The sequence below is a fragment of the Trifolium pratense genome, linkage group LG7, assembly GCF_020283565.1.
Source record: "Trifolium pratense cultivar HEN17-A07 linkage group LG7, ARS_RC_1.1, whole genome shotgun sequence".
Taxonomy (NCBI): Eukaryota; Viridiplantae; Streptophyta; class Magnoliopsida; order Fabales; family Fabaceae; genus Trifolium; species Trifolium pratense.
The window spans coordinates 7977282-7993324 of NC_060065.1; the positions used below are offsets into that span (position 1 = coordinate 7977282).

At 33.3% G+C, this 16043-nt stretch overlaps 1 protein-coding gene and 1 pseudogene across 3 annotated transcripts; one reads left to right on the forward strand and one right to left on the reverse strand.

Moving 5' to 3' along the window:
* Positions 1–793: 793 nt before the first annotated feature.
* On the forward strand, positions 794–3089 carry LOC123898300 (putative F-box/LRR-repeat protein 23). Of its 3 annotated transcripts, none has more exons than XM_045949219.1 (3): positions 794–1049; positions 1614–1998; positions 2236–3087. In XM_045949219.1, the coding sequence occupies exons 2-3, from the start codon at positions 1646–1648 to the stop codon at positions 2801–2803; spliced, it is 921 nt and encodes a 306-aa protein (XP_045805175.1). In that variant the 5' UTR covers positions 794–1049; positions 1614–1645; the 3' UTR covers positions 2804–3087. The 3 variants fall into 3 exon arrangements, with proteins under 3 accessions (XP_045805175.1, XP_045805176.1, XP_045805174.1); XM_045949220.1 differs by having other exon boundaries at positions 836–1049; positions 2242–3089; XM_045949218.1 differs by having other exon boundaries at positions 836–1499; positions 2236–3088.
* Positions 3090–3905: 816 nt separating this feature from the next.
* On the reverse strand, positions 3906–9439 carry LOC123898299 (annotated as a pseudogene).
* Between the last annotated feature and the right edge of the window lie 6604 nt (positions 9440–16043).

The window sequence follows — 16043 nt, forward strand, 5'->3', positions numbered from 1 at the left end:
GTGTTAAGTTGACAAGGGAAGTTTTTATCCATTTAAGAGATCTCAAGGGAGGTTAGTGTCTAATAATAAAATAGAGGGAGTGTTTGTGTCATTTAAAGAGACTTCAGGAGAAGTTAGTGTATTTTTCCCTAATTTTTTTATCTTGTCTTGATTATAAAGAAAAATGTAAGAATTGAAAACTTTTTTATTAGGTGCGAATTTATTTTCCAATTTCATTTTCCTACACTCTATGATATTCCCTCTCTCAAAACATTAACCCTACCAATATCCGGTATTGCTAGGTACGGATACGGTACCGATATCCGATATGGGTACTGGTATGCGGTATGACATTTTTAGAAAATTTAAGGTACGGGTACGTTAATATAAAATATTAGAAAAATTATTTTTAAGTGAATTATTATCATCATGTTTTGAAGATTTAATTTTTTTTGGTCCACCGTCTCAACTATTTTCATAAAAAATGAGAGATAATTGAAATATAATAAAAAATTACTTATATTTTAAGAGATTTTTCAACGGCCAATATGTTTTTCCGTATTCATCATCATAAACCAAACAAATAAAAATGGGTACGGAATCGGTGCGTACAATGAAGTATCCGGAACTGGTACGTACCCGGTACTAGTACTTCATCATTTTAGGAGTACCCATGCTACATAGGTGTGACACAAGTGGTAGATACTTGGGTCCCTTAATATATGTGTCCTGGGTTCGATCCCTAATGCATATGAAGAAGCATTTATTGGGAGAGGTTCACCCTTAAATAAATCTCAGTTACCTCGAAAGTTTAGCCTCGACATTTAAGCCAGAAGGATACCGTTGGCTTAAAAAAAAAAAAAACATTTACCCTAATCACAAATAGGAAGAATGATGTGAATTGTGAAGCAATGGTGTGAAACCTTCGCCGTCACTCCTGTGTTTCTAATCGTTCTCCGCCGTTTCTAGCTCTTCGCCGTCACTCCTTCTCTTTCAAACCTTCACCGTCACTGTCAATCGAAGATTTGAAGAATCCCTCCACCACTGTTTCTAAACTCCACCATTCCAAGGTTTCTAATCTTATTTTCTTTCAACTTCATTGCATGCTCGATTTATATTTGATTTCGATGATTTTCACTGCTCTGCTAACCTATTCCATGCTCTTTCAACTTTGTTATTTAAATTTTATTTTGATACTCACTGTTTCTTAAGTTTTTTTTAGCTAAATTTGATTTTCAAACTCACTTGCGTGAATCCACGGCTCTTTTACTAGTTTTTTTTTTTTTAAGTGGAAACGGAGCAACTTTGATTATTATCATTGATTGGAATATGTTTCAAAACGTTTAGGTTCCCCTGTTACTGTTAGTGTTTATTGAGAAGTGCACGCGTGATAACAGTAGTAATTTTTTTGTTTTTGTTTTGGGTTTCACCACCGGTTTAATCTGGTTCGAGGTCGGTTCTGACATCAAGTAGTTCCGGCCCCTCGTTGCGGGGATCGAACCGTGGGGTCCTCGCCAACGGTAGTAACTTTTTAATAATTAGTTTATTGGAATATGTTTCATTTCAAAACATTTAGTTTTCTCTCTTTAGTGTGTATAAAAAGGTTATAATATTTCTATAAACAATTGCTTCAGCTTTGCATCCTACCGTTGGAAACTTTGCATATATGATGATGCCATCAGCTTGTTCAATTGCTTCAAAGAAAGCAAAAGGAGATTGTACAACTGTGCCAAATTGGCTTGAACTTCCGAGAGAAATCACTGCAAACATCCTTCAGAGGCTTCCTACTGTTCAAGTTGTGACAAGTGCATGTCTAGTGTGTCCGCAATGGTGGAACATATGCAAGGATCCTCTCATGTGGCGCACCATTCACATGGCTGGTTTCGACTATTTCACCTGCAGTTTTCGAGAGTTGGCTAAGATTTGTCAGTATGCTATTGAACGAAGTTGTGGTCATCTCATTGACATTCAAATTGAGTATTTTGGCTCAGATGATATCCTTGAATGTATAGCTCAAAGGTAATTATTAATATCAAAATACTTTTTCTCCTAATCAAGTGAGTATTTACTGTTTTTATCATCTGTGTTTCATTTTTTAAGATGTTTATTAAGTTTTCACCACCAGTATCTGGTTCACTAGACTGCCTAATTTGGTTCGGGGGTTAGTTTAGGTTTTAAGATGCTTTGTTTCTTAATGATTATATGTATCGTTTTTATGAAGCAATTTTTAATATTTTATTAATTGAAATTTTATAGTGCCAGCAACCTACGATGCATGCAACTTGTTGAATGCTTTCAAATTTCAGATAAAGGATTCATTGATGCTGTGAGAAAGCTTCCAAAGTTAGAGGAGGTGCGCATTTCACTTTGCGACCTTTCAAGTAATTCTCTTGAAGCCCTTGGCCGATCTTGTCCTCTTTTAGAAGTTCTCCAGTATGCAAGACCATTGTATGTATCTAGTATCGGTAAGGAAGATCATTTGGCACTTGCTATTTCCGAAACAATGTCTAAACTATGCTATCTGGATATTCAAAGAACTAGTATCACTAATATTGGCCTTCTTGCTATTCTTGACGGATGTCCTCTTCTTGAGTATCTTGACATTGATGAATGTTTTCATCTAAAAAATTTGAGTAATAATTTGAGGAAAAGATGCATTGAGCAGATTAAGGATTTACGACTGCCAAATCCAAACAACTATGGTGAATACGACCATATTGAAATTGCGTGCAAAAGAGCTCATAGGAAGAGTGTGACCATATTGACAAACTTGTGTAGCAATAGCTATGGATCTCTTAAAATGAACAGAAAGTACCAGAATTGAATGGAACCGAATGAAGCCGAATGGAATGGAGAATTTTAAGAATTACTCCCTACGTCCTCTTTTATAAGAACCTTTCCAAAAATCACAGTATTAAGAAAAAGTTGTTGGAGTAACAATTTTGTTTGATTTGTGAGAGATTATTAATTTGCCTTTTATATTTGATGTATTCAATGTTGCTTTTTCATATTTCAATGCAAATTAATGGTATTAACGATGGATGTATTTGGAAAAGGAGTCATAATTTCATCTAAAAATTTGTAGAGCGTTTTCTATTTAAGGACACTTTTTGTATAAGGTTCTAAAATTAGGGATAGAGGGAGTACATTTTTTTTTTTTTTTTTGATAAGCAGGGATAGAGGGAGTACATAATTGATGACTCTGCCTTGACCTTGTCAGTTCACATTAGATAGACAATCTATCTTAAAATGACTTATTATGAAAAGCTATTTAAGTTTAAACCAATTTCTCACGCAAAACTTTTTTTAAGGGTGGCAAAACAAGTCAGGGGATCTTCTGCAGTTGAGTTGAAACTTGAAAGTTTAAGCCAGTAAGTTTGATCTAGTGGTGAGAGGTTTGAGTAGTATGCATGAAGTCGTGTGTTCGATCATCTACTCCATTGTAAGGAGAAAAAAAAACTTGAAAATTTGTGCTAATTATATGGCCCGTCACAAATATTTGTGGTTGTCAAAACGGTATCAAACCTATATAATTTTTTCAAAAATATTTAGATTTTAAGCTTTTATAAATTTTATCTATAGTTCACTACAAAATGAAATATGTTATAACTTATAGGATGTTTCATATCACATAAGAACCTCTCATGCAAGGTCATAGAATATGGCTAATGCATATTTTACTTACAAATCATTTCATACCCTATTTTTCCTTTTTCACTAGTAATTATATACATTGACAATGTTATGATTTTTTACATCATATCTATTTTTTTTTTTTTTACTTATCATATCTAATTTTAAAATCATACAAATGAGAATTGGTAAGTAGTTGAGATTAGTTGACGTGTAAAACATTTTAGAACTTTACAATAGCAATGTATCAAAACATAATAGTTTTTTCGACGATCTAGAATTTTACATTTTAGAAATTTTCAATAAGCAAGGGTAAATCATAATGCCCAATTTATATGCAACATCAATAACAACTACTTCATTGAAGTTGAAGGGGGAAATAGTTTACTTCAATATGAAAAAACGAGGTTAAAAAACACTTGTACTATTAATAGAAAGGAATTGCTTGCACATTATAGTAGAAGCAAATGCCAAAAAAAAAATTTATTCCAACATACTGAAATCTAAATTTCAGTTCTTGAAAAAACATGCTAAATGCCACCAACGTGCTATGGTCTGGTGGTTGAGTTCTTGTGATTGCGCTGTTTGGTTGTGGATTCGAACCTGTATTGCCGTGGATTGATGATTTTATTTTCCATTGCAAAAGTAAACAACGCTTCCTACGATCGGAGACTTGGTATCTAACTAGGGCTATGAAGCATCTTGATAAATAGATACTCCTAAAACAAGCATGTACAAAAACTTGGAAGTCATCAAATTCTGAACTCATGCTATTGTGGAACACCATCTCTTCTGTTTAGGTCTTCCAAACGACCAAACTTATATTTGCCTCAAGTCCCATGTCCAGTAAACCATTAACCATTGCAAGGATATCGGATTTCAATGAGGCTGCTAATGTCTGTCAGTAAAGCAGAAAAAACATGTCACTGTCTTAAAGAGAAACAATTGAACTAAAATGTCAAAACTAAAATTTCTTCGCAATGAGATAGTATACCTTTCTTTCCTCTTCTTCTTTGTGCTTAAGAACTTCGAAAGGCCACTCAGATACAAGTTTTTGAAGTTCATCCTTCATGCCTGATTTTTTGGCATCAGACAAAGTCTAGAAACAATGAAATCAATAAAACAAAGTTAATAAAAAAGACTATCCAAAGACAAATATGATGTTCCACTCAGTTTGCTATAAGCTTCTCAAATTAGTGCTTTTGTATAAGCTATAATATTTGCCACAATTTCACAACTGTTCGTATCTAAACTGGTTTGCACTTTAACCAATCTTTACAGTAGGGTAATAACCTTATGCTTTATCTCGCACTGTTGTATTTCTATTTGAGAAGCATTTCTTTGTTCCAATGATCGGTGAAGAAATTTATTAATATATAAAAAAGTAAATAGCATACACTCCATACCTGATTTAGAACTTGAATGATGGCAACAGCGTCACTAGGCTTACGTTCCAACAGAAGACCCTACACAGTCATAAAAGCAGGCTTAGGCTTGTTATAAAAGTGGAACTCTGCTACAACACAATCCAGCAACTGAGAAGTCGAAACACATGTCAGCATTGGGAACTCATGTGATGCGAATTAATACTGGGTAAGGCTTCTAAAATCTGGGAAATTAAGAAGCTTTTGATCTATTTTTCTTTAAATGAAACAACTTGACTCTTCAAAATACAAATTGACGAATGCAAAACATGTTGAAAAAAGCAAAATAATTACAATTACGTGCAACATATGTTCCGGATAGTATGTTGTCTATTAAGCAAAACTCAGACATATCACACAATAAGCTACACACAAAGCACATAAGCTTGGTAATTGCATTATAATCAAAATCAACTGTCAAATCAAACAATGGTGTGGATGGATTTGCTACCTTGGCACAAGAAAACCCAGTTGCCAAAGTGTGCCGCTTCATTGAGCCAGATCGCAACTTTTTTATTTTCCATAATGACTTGGTGTCGCCTGCAAATAAGAAAATGATCTTGAAAAGGCATAAATGAATAGTTCACCATAATAAGAAATGATTATAGGAAGACCAAAAAATCATCAATGGCATGATCTTGAAATCATATGATACTAATACATGTATTCTTTGCCATGAAATCCTTGAAAAGGTTATCAATATAGCTGAAGCAATTCAATTAAAACAAGATAAGGACAGATCAAGTTAAGATAGCATGATTCTTCAGTCAAAAACGCAAAAGTGTATTGTTCCAATATATGATATATTCCATATCAATAAACAATGTTAGAACTGTCCTTTTATGACCGCCGAAAAACTGTACGCAAAGCTGAAGCAGTTATTTAAAATTTTCAAATTCTGAATTTCAACTAGGGTTTACAAAAGGGGATACATTTGGAGAAAATTTCTGCTAGACTGATCCAAATGCAACAACCCCAGAAAATAAAATAATTAACAGTATAACCAAATAATATTATATTCAAAACATTGCCTATATGGTTTTGTCTCTATTTTGGGTTTCTTCAATTTCCTAAAAACTGAGAAAAAAACAGATTGCCAACGTTGGGGAAGATGCAAGTTAGGAAAGAAAGAAAAACCAAAAGCCAGCAAAAAGTAGGTAATTTATTATGTCAATAATTTTATGGATAGCTTATGTTCAATATAGGAATCCACTTTGACAAACAAGTGTTAAAATTCAATAGAAGCTTCCAAAGTTAGGCAGATAAAAAACATCAAGTCAAAAAGAAAACTCAACCTATGCGCACCTCTTTTGGCAGCAAATTTCATCCATGTGTCAAATGAGGTTTCTCGTAGTTTTACACCAGCCTTGACAAACCTTTTTGCATACTTATTAATCAAATCCCATTCATCTGTATTGTCACAAATGCTGCAAATGATTGACCCAGGTAACAGGTCAGAAGCATATACAAATGAGAATGAAAGCAACATAAAAATAAAAAGTGAGGATCATAATTTATGTTTAGTGTTATACAATACAAAAGTAAACCTTCAGATCTTTCCAAAAAAAAAAAAGTAAACCTTTAGAAGCATAAAAAAACGGGTAGATTCTTCATTTTTTTTTTAATCCTGATTTGCTTCACTTTCAGCTTCAAAAAGTGGTTCTTTTGGTACCAAATACATGTTATATTACAATGCATCTAAGCATTTTGCAAGCTCAAAAAATCAAGCAAACTAACTGTAATGTAGACTTGTAGCCTTATACTAACAGCAAAGCAGGATTTGACTTGAGTGCATGCCAGGCAGCGACAAAGGGAACAACAATTATATCAATTAAATGTTGAGCAATTGCTTTAAGAGGTAAATGTCATATTCAAATTTTAAAAAGTACTACTTTTTTGTATTGCGAAATAAAATATTGAAAATGCTAAAATAATAACAAACCTGAAAACTATATCTGCCGTGCCCGGTTGCAATGGTAAATCATTCCTCTTCAAAAGTTTCATTACTTCCACCAATAGTTTGGTATCATTGTTTTTCTTAGCAAACAGCTGCAATAAATTGACATTAGCTTACCAATTGCAAACAGGAGACAGAATCAAAGAAATTAGGACATTAGTATGTCTAACAATACCAGTAAATGGTGTGCAGATGCAACACTCGGTGCCAATCCATAGACATTATGCTTCCACAAAGCCATCTTTCCTGCTCACACAGTTAAGCCAAATAACCCCAAAATTTCATTTCATATCATCAAATTTCACAAACAAAACAACACAGATTTATAAAAGACAAAGTGGACATGCAAATAAAGCATACCAAAATCAAGTGCTCCAGCATGAACACATGCTTTAGTAACTTCACGACAGAGATGGCAGTTAAAATCATCATGTATGCGAAGGTTTGACAACCTCTGCTCAACAAATAGATTAAATTCATCACCATAGCAAAGAGAGTGAATAAATAAATAAATAATTGAAAATAAAGAGGTGAGTGGAAGAGAATAGAAACTAACAAATCTGCGGAGGTTCTGTAAAATGTCAAAGAGAAGACTAATATCATGATGGTGTTTACAATTAGCAATCATTGACCACAACCAAGCATTTGGAGGCATGGACCGTTTAACATTTACAGACTGAAGCATCTTATCATAAAGATCCTTCACAGCATCTACATTCAAAATTCAACAACACAAGTCAATAAGCATCACAAAAATGAAATTCGAAAAAGGGAATATCCAATTCACAAATGAATAAGAACCTGTTGGAGTCCCTTCAACATTATCAACTTCAGAACTGTAAAAACCCTTTGACCCGAAGAAATTCAACGGTCCATATTTCCCTGGCTTGTAATTGCGTTGTGCGAGCCCTGAGAGAATTGGTTCTTCGGTGCTTCGAAAATGAGACGAAAGGAAAATTGGAGATTGCAAGAACCGAGAGACTTGGCGAGCATTTGACACCACTTGCATGACTTAATGTGACGTTTCCAGGAGAACACGGTAGATTTAGGACCTGTTTGGATAAACAACTTATTTAGCGCTTATTGCATACAAGCCTATCACGTGAGATCTTATGTCATAACTTATAAGAGCTTATGTCAGATAAGCTATTTGCGTTTGGAAGTGTACATTGAAAAGTGCTTATACAAAAATAAGCGTTGAGCATAAATTAGCAAGTTTCAATATTAAGTGTTGGTAATCATCCTTATGGGTTTGGTATCTTTGTGGTTCACTAAGGTTGCATCACCAATTGATGCTCGTATAGGTATAGCTGCTCTCTCATTTTTACTTAAAGTGCACAGATAACAAATTTAGACTCCCGAACACACACCATCTATCCAACCTATGTCAGATAGCAAAACTTTGACAATATACTAATATAGTGAATCCACTAGACTTAATAATTATAAGCTACACATAACCAATGCACAAAAGTAGATGTTATAGGTACATCATAACAAATCATGGAGTTGTTACGATCACAACCTTTGATTTTCTCACTTTACACTTTACTCCCTTTAGACGATCCAAATCCATACCAGTAGTACTATAAGCCAAAACCAATTTGATTGAAAGCCATCAATTACTACCATGTAAATAAATACATCTTACAGTTCCTATGCAAATTGAAAGGCTCAAAGGATCACTATCAGTAACTTAGAGTGTGTTTGGAACCACGGTGCATTATCACTAGAAGCACTTTTAATTGAAGCTACGTGAGCTAGCTTTGAGTTGCCGACTTTCCACTGTGTTTCTAAATATATAGTTAGTTGACATTACTCACTTTACATTCTAATGTGAATAACTCACTATCGACGAGTCGGATCCTACTACTATATATATAGTATACATATTTTATTGAAAAATGGTAGTAATAAATTGTGTGTAATCATTATCCTAATGCAATAAGCTACTGATTATCCTGGCTGCATATTAGCACTAAGCTAGTGAAATTTTTTTAATTTCTCAGAAACCAGTAAAAATATTAGCAATATACATATGGTTCTAAAAAATCACACCAAACAAGCACATTCTTATTTTTTTCTACTAAGTACAACAATTAAAGCATTTTATCAAATAGCTTGTGCACAATGATGATGAATTTTGAAAGGGTCATACATGAACAAAAAATAAATCACAAAAAGCAACATGAACCAAATAAAAATCACAACACAGAAACGAAAATCGCAAACAGGGTGAAGAATAGCCGAATTACATGATTGTGTAGAACAAAGAGGGCGAAGAAAGAACTTGAGTTGCTACTCTTCAGTGTTTCTGAGTCGAAAGAAAGAAAGCGAGTCACAAATGTTTCGGGTCGGTTTCGCGGAGCTCCGTGCTTCACTTTGCATAAGCTCCTTGTTTAGAAACTTGGCCATTTAAATATTTTTTTTTTCTTAAATATTACATTGGCGTATGTTCCCGTTTTTTTTGTTTTAGTCGGTGTATTGTTTTTTTGTTTAAAAAAGTTCATGCATGTGCAAGTTGTATTGGTTTTCGTCCATGTCGTCTCAAAAACGCTGATGTGGCTAACAGCTTGACATGTGATAAATGATGGACCAAAACCAAATATTTTAGATTAATGAAGGAACAAAACCCAATAAAACAAAAACCAATTTTTTTATTTTAAAAAAATAAATATATATATATAGGAAGGCGCATTCCGCGCCTACCTGTGTCTTATGTCAAAAGAAAAAAATATGTCTTATGCTATGGGCAGTTTGTTAATAAAAAAATTTGGTGCTAAAAAAAATATGTGTCTTATGTTATGGTGAGTTTGTTAATAAAAGATTTTTGTTGCTACTAAAAAAATTATTGTTGATATTATAAAAAGTCCACACCAAAACTCATGTATTCTTTTATTATATAGCATAGATATAGATATATAAGAGCTTCACGTTTTTTAAAATATTATGTAATGAGATATCGATTAGAAAATATTATGCAAATTATGTAAAAAAAAAAAGACATGTCTTTATGTTATGGTGAGTTTGTTAATAAAATATTTTTGTTGATAAAAAGAAAAGTTAAAGATATTATTGGTATTATGAAAAGTCCACCCAATATATATTTTTTTGACACAAACACACCCAAAAAATTTTATATCCTCTTTATATATAGGTATGGATCTATTTTAAACCCTAAAGCTATAGGAAATAAGTAAACTAAAAAAGGAATTTTTTCTTGTTAATTAAAAAAAAAGTGAAGCTCTTATATATATATATATATATATATATATATATATATATTTGTGAATTTTACTAATATATATTAAAATCGATTATCACCAAAGGAATAATTTGGTTTTGGTCCTTTATTTTCCACATGTCAAGCTGTTAGCCACGTCAACAATTTTTGGAAGGCAGTTAATAGGAGGGACGAAAACCAACATGATTTGCACATGCAAAGACTTTTTTAAACAAAAAACAATACAAGGACTAAAACCAAAAAAGCGGAAACATACAAGGACCAATGTGATATTTAAGCCTTTTTTTATGGCTTCTCTTTAGGCCTCGTGTTTCTTTTTTTCCCTTGAAATTTCCTTTTTTGCTCTTAAAAAAATTTGGTTTATGTTAACCGAATTTTTTCTGCATTTGAACTAGAAAAAATTTCGGTTTCTGCGAACCGAATTTTTTATCAAGGGAAAAATTGGATTTTCGGGATAAAAAAGAATCATGGAGGCCTAAAGAGAAGCCATCTTTTTTTTTTCCGGAATACCCCAAGTCTCTCCCCTCTTTACTGGAACGATTTTGTTCTGTTGCCCTCCAATCCTCATGTTTCTCTCCTCACGATTTTGTGAATTTAAACCACTTATTGTGAACTTAAAAAGTCAAAGTACAATTGGACCGGGTGAGATCGATAATTTGGAATGGGCCTAATCCACTATGATCACAATGGGCACAAATATTTATCGACCCCTCAATAGGAGATACGTCACTGGTCTTATCTGATGAGGCGAGGACTCGATCACACCTTAGGCGAGCAAAACCGGAAGGGACGTGAGGCGCACGTAGGACGCCTACCGAGTTTAAGCCGAAGCCAATCTGCTCTTTCGCCCACTCTCCCTACTTTCTCTCCAACACTCTCAACTACTCTAATAATATTGTCATATATATAAGACATCATGAACATTAAAAAAGGGGGACAATCTTTTCTTTCACAAAATATTAAGATATTAAAGGATCAACCGTCTGTCTGATTCCATCAAACAACAATGAATCAACATAGAACAAGAACAAGAACAAACAACAATGACAATCAAATCAAACTAAACAGACAAATAAAAAAATAATCAACATAGAATAAATCTAGAAACTTACGTGTACACTAAAATCACACAACCAATCTAAAGTACAAAGATAAAGAGTGTAGGAGGAACAAACACACAAATATTATTTACTCGGTCCAGTCTAAATTGACCTACGTATGAGGAGAAAACAACTCATTGATCCACTATCAATGAGTCTTCACAAGTATACAAAAGCAGGGGTGAAGCCTTATAGAACAATGGGGTAGCTTTGGCTACCCCAAATTTTTTATTTTATTTGAATAAATATATACATTCCAATAATATAGTTTTAGTTACTCCAAATAAGTTTATTTGTAAAAAATTAATATAAATAAAAAAAAGTTTAAAAATTATCACTTGATTGATAGATTGAATTGTCTTATTTTGTCACTTTCAATCGGTCTCTATAACAACTATAAAAAAAAAAAGTCTATTCGCCAGTAAAAATTATCAAGACAAAATTGAAATAAAATAGACACAAGTGTTTCCGAAATATGTTTGACCTCCTCTTAAAAATTAGTCTAGCTTCTCTACCGTACAAAAGAGTTATAAGAAAAAGGAAAATGCTAAACAGTGCCCAATTTATCTTCTTTCTTTTCTTAACCCCTCACTTGATAATCATTCAAGAACTCACTAGAAAAAGCTTGAATCTTTTTTCTAATGACTCATAACTATTGGAGGTGTTTAAAATGTATTTCTCAACCTTAAAACCTCATTCAAAAGCCCGCAACACTCAAACCCTAAGTTTTCTATCCAGGGCCGGCCATTGGGCCAAGCTGCCAAAGCTAGGGCTTTAGGCCCAACAAAATTTTTTTTTTTATCAAAGAAAAATAGGCCTCCAAAAAAAAAATCCCTATTCCTAAATATGTTCTGCTGCACGCGTGAAAAAAAAGGAATACGCTTTTTATTTTCTGCCGGCCGCGTGAATCGTTTCTTCTTCCCACAATAACTCCACCAACGTCTCTTGCATCAATTTCTCACAAAATTCCTCCTATCATTTAATTCTCCCTTCAAACTTTCTACTTTAAAAGAATGATTCCAAGTTTCAACTTTCACCATACTTCTTCAATCCTCAAAAGCAAAAAACTTTCCAATTTCCACTGCGATTTGCCGATTTTGTGTAGCAATTTTAGTAACTGTGAATTTGTGATATTGTGAAACCATCTATCACACTACTGCTGCAGCAACTCTTGTTGGAGGCCTTTTCAATTTCTATTGCAGCAATTCTAGCAAGTGGCTTTGAGGCTTTTTGGGTTCTTTATTATTATTATCTATCTCCAATAAGTGATTGCAGCAATTCTTGCCGACTCAGATTTTGTATTGCAGCAAGCCAGCAATTCTAGCAAGTGGCTTTCTGGGTTCTTTATTATTATCCATCTCCAATAAGTGATTTGTTGTTTCTGTCGGCAAACAGGTTCATTCTTTCTTTTTATTCTCTTTTATTTTATTTAATCTATTAGTTTAGTGATTGTAGGCAAACAGACAAAAAAATTGTTTAGTCTATTACATTTTTATTCTTTAATCTACTTGTTTAATCTTTGATTGAATTGTTTACTTGTTTTAAAATATATAAATGTCAACTAGAAAATATGAATCGGGTTATTCGAAACTTAAAAAAAGGAGAAGAGTTGAAGCATTGATTGAATCACAAAAGGGGGCTATGGATAAATTTGTTAAAACAAACAACGTGAATGAACAAGTTAACAACAATGTCTCAACAAAGATTAAATGGATTGGCTTTATTAGCGATAGAAAAAGAAATGTTAACTGAAATTGATTATAATAGTTTAATAAATGATTTTGCATCTCAAAAAGCTCGAAAAGTAAATTTTTAAAAAATATTATAATTATTTTTTTTTTAGAGTATAAAAGGCCCCAATTCAAAGTTTGCTTTAAGCCTCATATAGTGTTGGGCCGGCCCTGTTTCTATCGTGCATGTTTTCCTTTGTGTGGTTCTGCTATACACATAAGTTGCTAGATTTGTTCCAGATTAATTGAATATTTATTTGCTTGGACTATTTAGGTTGATTGTTGTTCTGGACTAGACTAATGCTAGTCCACCTAGACCCTCACAAAATCCACATGACTTGCCCAATCACCTCCATGTCAGCATGACACAACCTCTCAACCAAGATAGGGTAAAATTACTACTCTACCCACTATCTAAGGGTAATATCTTGGCAGTCCCTCTTAATGGGCCTTGGCTAATCCAGCCCACTAAGAGGACCTTTGGCCCAGAGCTGGGGGCTATAAATACTCTCCCTCATGGGAGAGCAAGGTAGAACACTATTCATTATCACAATTACTCTCTCTCTCTAACTTCTCTCTAGTATCTCTTTTGCTCTCTATTCCTTGTCAGACTTTGGCATCGGAGCACCTGCAGGTACAACCCCCCCCTCCGTGGATCATCTGCTCGGATTGCTGCCTACCACCTGCTCAACGGACTTCCAGCTGGCCTTCTACCTGTTCTGATCAAAAGTTCAATTCGACTTGTTAGGTTCAGTTTGTTTCAACTCGAAACAAAGCTCAAACGTTCGACATGATTTTTTTTCTAGTTGAAGTCAACTCCATTTGAGTTCACAAACAACTTGATTCTGCTCGTTAACTCAAAAGTAAAAAGAAATTAAATTAAATTTTAGATCCATAAATAAATTGGAAGTTGGAACTTATATCAATTCTTAATGAGAAACTAGATAAGTATATTGCACATACTTTCTCCGGTTCTAACTACAAGAGAACTTTTATTTTTTAGGTTTATCGGAAAATCAATGTATTTAGACTATATTATAGTTTAGATACATTAGTCTTCCAATGAATCTAAAAAGTAAAAGTTCTTTTATAATTAGGACTAGAGGGAGTAATAATTAAAAGTAGGATGCAACCTCCCGTAATATGTTGTTCCCTTGTTCTCTATTTTTTATATACAATGTGAAATTATTTATTTTTCAAATCCGTAAAAACTACAACATTGTGCATGACTATTAATGTTTAGTGGTTGTCTTAGTGTTTTAAAGTAGGGTTTTGCTAATGTACACCCGCTTATTTTTAAGAAGGTGTGTGTTAGCAAGTTATAACTAAAAAGTAGTTAAATACACCTTAAGGTGCATGTTGCTAATGCACACCTTCTAAAAAATAAGTGGGTGTAAGTTAGCAACTCCTATAGGCATTTGCTATAATACACCTACTTAATTTTTAGAAGGTGTGTGTTAGCAAATGATAACTAAAAAGTAGTTAAATACACCTTAAGGTGTATGTTGCTAATGCACACCTTAATAAAAAACAGTGGGTGTGCATTAGCAAATCCCTTTAAAGTATTATATATATTATCAATTATCTAAATATATAAAATCAATTATATTAATATAAATGTATAAAAACAAATATATAAATTTAAATATATTTTTGAAATGTTATTTTAAATCACCTTAAGCTGTGTTATATATATATATATATATATATATATATATAATCGAATCAGCTCGTGAACCAAATGAGTCGGATTATATATGGCCCAACTTCAACTTGTTTAATTAACGAACTTAATTTTTAACTTAAGTTCGACTCATTTATTCATGAGTCAAATTCATCGAATCAATTGTCAAATCGAATCTCGAACTTTATTCGAATGGGTTAGGTTCATTACCACCTGTACATCAAACAATCAAACATGGTGAATATCAAGAGAATGGTGGAGGATATCACTTTTAATTACTTCACCTAGAAGTGATAGGTACGTCCTATGTAACTGAAGGTGTGAAAACACAAGAAGGGGGGGTTGAATTGTGTTTTAAATAAGTTAAAACTTTTTCAAAGTTCTTAACTTAACTAAGATAGCAGCGGATATATCAACAACAATAATCAAGATCAGAGAGAGAGAAAAGCACACACCAGATTTATACTGGTTCATCTCACAAAACGAGAGTAGTCCAGTCCCCTTGCACTTCCAAAGGATTTCACTATAATCACACAAGATTATAATTGCTCAAGCACACAGCAAGAGACTTCTCAAACTTAAGAAAGTAAATAAAGTTCGTTGATTGTAATACAAAACTCTTAAAAGAACCTTTAGAATAAAATACAATGAGTACACAAAGACTTCAAGGTATTTTGACTAAGAGTGAAATTCTCGGTTCAGAGGTTGAGAGCTTGTATTTGCGAATGAAGAATTGTATGTGCGTGTTGTTGTAGTTTGCAATTCGCTTCTTCTAGTATATATATTACTAAAAGAGAGTCGTTGCAAAATGACCGTTGATGAAGATAACCTTTTTGTCTTCATGCATCTGTCTTGATGCAGTTTGGATGTTACTAAAACTGAGTAAGAGTTTCAGTAACTTTGACTAGGTGCAGAGAAGACTTTCCTTATTAAGCTAAGAAACCAGACAAGTCACGTTCTCACTTAAGGACAGGAAAAATGTAAGTAGCTGTTCTGATCAAGGTTGAAAGGTCCTTTTCTTCATTGATAAAAGAGTTGACCTTCAAATTCGAATCTTCACACAACCCAAGATAACATCAGAGTTTGATTAACCTCTGAGTTAACAAGTCCTGAGGACTTCATCCTCTGATACATGTAACTTCTGAAGATCCTAATCCTCTGAGTCACTGAGAAACTCTGATAGTTAACTTCTGAACTTTCTTCAGAGCTTGCCTGTATATGAGTTCTGCACACTTAAAATAAATTTTTAGTATCTCCAATTGTACATTTAATACTTTGTTATCATTAAAACC